The 6,489-nt window shown below is 50.9% G+C and overlaps 1 protein-coding gene across 1 annotated transcript in view; it reads right to left on the bottom strand.

The window, feature by feature from the left end:
* Positions 1-5,436: 5,436 nt before the first annotated feature.
* Positions 5,437-6,489, bottom strand: part of LOC119231492 (NACHT, LRR and PYD domains-containing protein 1-like) — a 28,419-nt gene continuing 27,366 nt past the window's right edge. Inside the window, exon 17 of the mRNA XM_037493227.2 lies at positions 5,437-6,157. Within this exon, the coding sequence (XP_037349124.2) occupies positions 5,871-6,157 (287 nt within the window). The 3' untranslated portion in view covers positions 5,437-5,870. The remainder of the gene's footprint in view (positions 6,158-6,489) is intronic.

Genomic DNA, 6,489 nt, shown 5'->3' with positions numbered 1-6,489 from the left:
GATTGTCAGCCAAAGAACACCTAGGGTGTTTACTGTGTAAGAAAAAAAGGCTTGAAGGATGTGGCATATTGTAATTTCCAAGATCTCTCTCTCCTCCCACCCGCCCCCTTCCTATGTACTGTTCTTAAAGTGTTAGTGATTAAGAGGTGGATTCTAGTTCTCCCCCACCCCTTGAATCTGGTGAGGGTGGGGGGTTGTGATTGCTTGGACCGTCAGCATTCAACATCCCAACTCTCTATTACAGTTGGGATCCAGTTGACAGACTTGCATCTGTCCCTTCCCCTCCATCTCAAAGTTTGCTTCTGGCCTTTCTCCTGTTCCTAGGCCCATGCCACTTTGTAGCTGCCTCAGAAACTGCTCCCAATTTGCAAATAAATTTGTGAAGCTTCTGTCACCAAAAGTCTGTGACAAGCTTGGGAGAGGGAAGTGATCTGGGGGAGCTCCATGAAGAGGGCAGGGCAGGTGGCCCCTCCCCACCAGCCCTGGGCCCCTCCCTTCCCTTGGTCCTGAGTGCCCTGCTCAGGGCACCCACTGCTTTCCTTTGGGCCCCAGCTCTCAGGTAGAGGCCGAGAGCCCACGCCTTGGCCCGAATTCTAGGCCCTGTGCCGCTGCCTCAGCCATCCGGGACTTACCATCATAAATCCCCAGTCAGCCTCCTGGGTCAGGCCTCCCAGGTCACCCATGGGAAAGCTCACTGGGCACAGTCTTCTGCTGGAGGGCATGGCCAGAGCTGCTCCAGGAGGACACGAGAAGACCTAGTGGCCTGGCTGTCTCTCTTGCCCAGAGGGCCACCCTTGCCACAATCTCCTTTTTGCTTTCATTTGATCTGTTTAGAATTCTCACAGATAGAGCTCATGGAGGGCTCTGGGAAGCTCAGGAGAGAGGAGCAGATAGGTAGGCAGGAATGACAGGAGGCGAGGCACACAACTTCCCTGGCTTGTGCTTGGGAGGTCTTCAGATAGGTAGGCAGGAATGACAGGAGGCGAGGCACACAACTTCCCTGGCTTGTGCTTGGGAGGTCTTCACTATTCTCTCATCTCATAATTTGGGGCGCATCCTCTAGTCGGCGTCTGGGTATTGGCTGTATCTGTCTGTCCTTTGTTTTCTTGGAGAAGAGTCAGTAACTGACAACTGCCATCTCCAGAATAAGGTGCAGTTTGCGCAAGAATAGCTCCTTCACACCAGGTTTGAAAAGCAAAGCAAGATCTTTTTTTTTTTTTTTTTTTAATGGGAAATCTACCTAAGCTGTTAAAAATGTTTATGCAAAGCTAATTGAGGGAAATAAAGAAATGGGTCATGGGCTACCTCTATTGTTAAATTGTTGCTATCCTATTAAGAAAATAAAAACAACTTAGAAAAATGTTACTGCCTACAAATTTTTGTAAACTGTAAAAGTATTGGAGATTCGTTCTACTTACATTCTTTTTTTATTTTTTATATTTTTTTCATTTTTTTACATCATTGCAAAGCAAGATCTTATTTCAGAACAAATGTCATTCACAGCAGCAGGGATGGAGTGGAAGGGATTATGCTCCGTGCAGTATATCCGAAGGAAAAGATAAATATCGGATGGTTTCACTTATAGGAGGAATATGGGGGAACCAAACAAAAGGTCAAGAAAAAGACAACACTTGCATGAGGACCATAGGTCTGACGCATACAGCAGGGGAGGGGGGAGGAGGGAGCCTCAAAACAGGGGAGGGAAGCGCACAAGGAACTACCATGCTGGGTCACGGATGACATGGTGGCTGGAGAGCTATGAGGGCTGCACCTGAGTGTACAGTACCAATTACTGCACAAAAATGAACAGTGATGTAAAGAAAATAACAACAACAATAACAAAGGCCTTATTTTCAGGTCGGACAGTGGAGAAATGAGGAAGTTGAGTTCCAAAGCACCTTTCTCCCTGGGCTTGGGGTGAGATGAGGTTGTCAGGCTTTGGGGCGGGGCTGCTGCCTGTGCCCCACGTTCTTGGTGGGGAGTGAGCCGAGCATTAGCTTTTTCATCCCATGTCAGCGATGGGAAGGCTGGGCTCTGTGGGGTGCTCACAGTCTCCACCCCTCCTTCTTGCTTCTCTCTACCAGCCGGTTTTATTTTCTGTCCTACCGCATCCTGGCTTTCTCTGTTCACCCCAGAAACCGAGAAGTCTGCTGGAGCAAGGGGGAAGATTCTGTTGCACAAACTGGGTGATTCTTGCTACAGTAGCCTGGGGAACAGTAGGAAGTTGTGAAATGGAGGGGGGCTGAGCACCAGTTAAGGGGTGTGCATCACCCCCCACTTCCTGCCCCTGCTGCCTGCGACACACACTCAACATCACACACACAGACATTATCACTCTCCTCACAGCCAGGCTTTTCCTTCTCCAGGGTCTCTCATAGATGCCTGGGCTTGATACCATCTACCTTCTGCCAAATCACACACAGTTACAGCCTGTGCTGAAGGGACCCGGCTCCCAAACTCTCCCATTTCTGCAAATAGAGAAGGACGTCTCCTGAAGGACCTGGGTACTCCTGGTCAGCAGTGCTGGGGAGCGATTAATCTTGGGGCAGCAGAATGTTACTGACTGGTGGAGGGTAATCACAAACAGTACCGGGAGCCTCTGCATTGGAACTCCACATCCACGTCTGGATGGCTGTGAGCCATTTGTCTAGCAGAGATCTGGGGGTGTTTCCAAGCGGGGGAGCCAACCTGCAGGCGTTGAAACCCCAACTCCACCATTTACTTTGTGTGAGATGCAAGGATGTTGCTTTGCATTTCTCAGTTTTGGCTTCATTCTAAAGGGAGAGAAGTACCTGTTACTGCAGTGTTTGTGGTGGTTAATTTTATGTGTCGATGGGCTGGGCCGCAAGGTACCCACATAGTTGATCAAACAGTATTATGGAGGTTTCTCTGAGTGTTTTTGGGGGATCAGATTAACCTTAAATGAGTGAATTTGACTAAAACAGATGATTGTCCACCGTGTGGATCACTCTCATCCCATAAGGTCTGATTAGAGCAAGCCTGACTCCATGGAGCAGAGGGAATTCGGCCAGCAGGTGGCAGCAACACCCAGGCTGCCAGGTCTCCAGACTGCAGGCCCATGCTGGATTTTGGAATTGCCGGCCTCCATAATCATGAGAGCCAGTTCCTTCAAATAAACCTTTTTATATGAACACATCATATGGGTTTTGTTTGTCTGGCTAACACAGAGTTGTCACTGGGGTTAAAAATTCATACGTGGAACAGGGCAGGGATGGTGCTGCACTAGTGGACTGTTCACGCATTTCTAGGCTCAGCTTCAAGGATGCCTGTGCACTCTCCCTCTTTGAATTCACCTCCAGCTATTTAAAATATCTTCAGCAGGGACAGGGGGGCCGATTGGTCTCCTCCCAAATCAGGTACTCTTTTCTTAGAGCTGGCATGGAGGAAAGTGGGAACATCCCAACTCCCTGTCTGCAATGACTCCTACTGGGGGGTCCTAACAATCCTTATAGCTCTAACTGGGAGCTAAAGGAGTCAGCTAACTTGGGGTCAGCTCCTGGGACAGATCCTGAACTATTGACTCCACCTGTGCTTCTTGGTGGAGAGGATCAGAGCTTCCTCTAGGGAAATCTAGATTTTACCTTGAAAATGAAATATATTAGGACTAAGTAATCGGTCCTGTTCTGTGCAGTATGATACCTAGCAAGGCAACACAAGCAGATAGTTCTGTCCTCACGGTATTCCCCATGTTTATGAAGTAATTAAAAGAGGATTTGGGCCATTTGGAGAAGAAACACACTCTCAAACAAACAGGGGATATTTGCCCCTTAAGATACACAGTAGGGCCTCCCTGGTGGTGCAGGCATTAAAGACAGCACTATCAAGCTATCACCAGCCACTGCAGCATGAGTTCAATCTCTAGCCAGCCAGGGAGCTACCCACATGGCACAGAAGACCTCTCCTGTCTCGCCCACTGCTCCCCTCAGCGGTGTATTTTAGTCAGTCTGCCTGTTCTGTTCCCCGCTCTGTCTCTGGTAGATCCTCTCATCCCCCACACCTCTGGCCTGTACCCCAGTTCTTGTATGCATAAAAGATAAATATACAGTACACTTGGCACACTCAGCAGGATACAGCTGTACTGGAATCCCTTCAAATCAGTGAGACCACCGTGCAGACTTTCTCATCTTGGAAGTGGAGAGCCAGAATCGGGTACAAAGTCCTGAGGATTTTATACCTTCCTCACAGGTTTGTTTTACCTGGGGCCAGAGAGCAGTCACCACTACCTGGATCCTAGGAAAGAATCTCTTCATGTGTAGGTGACCTGCTAGACTCCACTTTCATAGTAAGACTGCTCCCAGCACTGGGATACAACACCCTCAGCTCCAGAGGCATCACGGACAGAGTCAGCCACATGTATGGAACCTGTGAGCAATGTGACCTGAGCAAATGTCGGGGGCCTGGAAGGTGGCACCACCACCTGCTCCTGATCAGCAGGGTCTGATGCCACAGGTGTGAGTCTTCCCTTCTCGGTCTTGTCCATGCCTGCGCACGAGCCCTGTTGAAGTCTTCTCAGGGTAGTGGTGGGGGGTTAAGAGGTGCTGATTCTCTCATCCACCTGGTGAGGGTGGAACCAAGGGTGGTATCCCCCACTTTCTGCGCTGAACACGATCTGAGCACATGCATGTATGACTATTAACCTTCAGAACAACCTCAGAGACAGGGAGGCCAAAGAAGAGACCCCAGGGGTGTGTAGTGGAGAGTGGGGGTGCAGTGGAGCCCAAGTGGGTGGGACCAAGTGGTGGAGACTGAGGGAGGAGGTGACTGAGCTGTGGGAGATGCAGCCGCTGTGCTGCTGGGTCCCTGGGGGTAGCATGAGGCTTTGCTTTCATGAGTTGAGAACAACATTGGAAGAAATGTTTTAATACCAGGTGATTCAATTCTTAGATTACTGATTCACTGGGATGATGAGAGCGGCATGCTCACTTGGGAATTATTACTAGAGAAGGATGAATTATCAAATGGACTGTTTGGTGGCCGTGGGGGAATTAATGGGTGTATTTTGAGAGAGTTTTGGAAATGGAATCTATAGGTCACCTGTAAATAAATCCTCACTTAACATGCACCATGTACGATGGTGGCAGTGGAAATCAACTGATGAGCAGATTAGACGTGGTTCTGCCCTCAGCTTACTATCTAGTGTGTGCGGGAGACCAGCAGCAAAGCAGGAGGGACAAGGCAATGTGCTGACGCTTGGCTGGGGACACAGGTGCCTCAGTGGCACAGGGCAGTGGGACCGGAGCCTGGAGTCAGGACGTGTCTCCATAGGAGGAGACATCCTAACTGGGACCTCACCTCCATCCTCTGCAGCTCTGCCTCACCCTCTCCTGGCACCGGGCCTCCATCTGGACTCCAGTCAGAGACAGACAACAGACCACACAGAAAAACACAAGCTCAAGTAAAAGATTTTGTTCACGTATCTGATTTTGTTCCTATCAAAAACCAAAGCCCTCAAGGTGTCCATTGTCATTGTCTCAGCAGAAGTAGCCAGTGCCATTTCCCCTACTCATCCTTCCTCTGGATGCCCAGGGATGGTCCACCCCATACAGGCTCTGGGGGACGTCCTGCCAGGTCCTCAGGTCCAGCTCCAGCAGGCCATTCCTTGAGGTGCTGTCACCCACGTGGGCAGCTGCCTGTGAAAGCCAGGGGGGCAGCTGAATGCCTGGGTGGCACCCCTGGGCATGGACATCACTGCCCAGTGAGGGGTCACCAGTGCCCATAAATTTACAGTGAGAAGGCAACTCAGATGCCACTTGTTCAGAGATGAAGAAACTGAGACTTAAGAGCGGTCAGGAGAGCCAGGACTCACAGCAGGTGTGCAGAGGTCACCTGCCAAGCTGGGCAGGAGCCCCTCAGTGTCCCCCACTGTCCCCCTTCTCCCAGAGTTCACCAATTAGATGAGGATGGGTGTCCTTCAGGGCCTGGTAGAGGCGATCTTTGCAGGCCCAGTTCCAGGACCTGCTGAAGCTGAACAGCTTCCGCATCTGACTCGGCTTGGTGCCCTCGGCCCTGACGGTCTCATACTGCTCGTCACTCAGCACCTGCCCATGCAGCTTGTCCAGGATGGGGTCCACTGATGTCACTCGAGCCACCAGCTGCTCTCGACACTGGTCCACAAAGTGTAGTAAGGCCGGGGCATCTAAGGGTGAAGATGAGGCTAGAAACAAACCAAGAGGAGTGCCCACGGCGACCTCTGCCCTGACTCCCACCTCCAACTCTATTCACTCACTTCATCTGCCTCTCTGGCTTCCCCCACCCCTGTGATGCTCTTAACCACCAGAAAGGCACCTCTTCCCTCCCTCATGTCAGCATCTAGTCTAGCATTCTGCTTCAGCTGGGGCAGGGATGGGGGGAAGTTCATAAGGAAGCACTGAGTCTCCCATGAGGTGCGGCTCCATGGGCAGGAGTAGAGGTGGGAGGAACCTGCCCCGGCACACACCACTCTCTAGGGCCTGCCCCTGTGGGCTTGCA

Source organism: Talpa occidentalis, unplaced genomic scaffold (assembly GCF_014898055.3).
Source record: "Talpa occidentalis isolate TD23 unplaced genomic scaffold, MPIMG_talOcc4v2.1 talOcc4.7, whole genome shotgun sequence".
In the NCBI taxonomy this organism is placed as follows: domain Eukaryota; kingdom Metazoa; phylum Chordata; class Mammalia; order Eulipotyphla; family Talpidae; genus Talpa; species Talpa occidentalis.
This window is presented reverse-complemented; position numbering and strand designations above follow the sequence as displayed.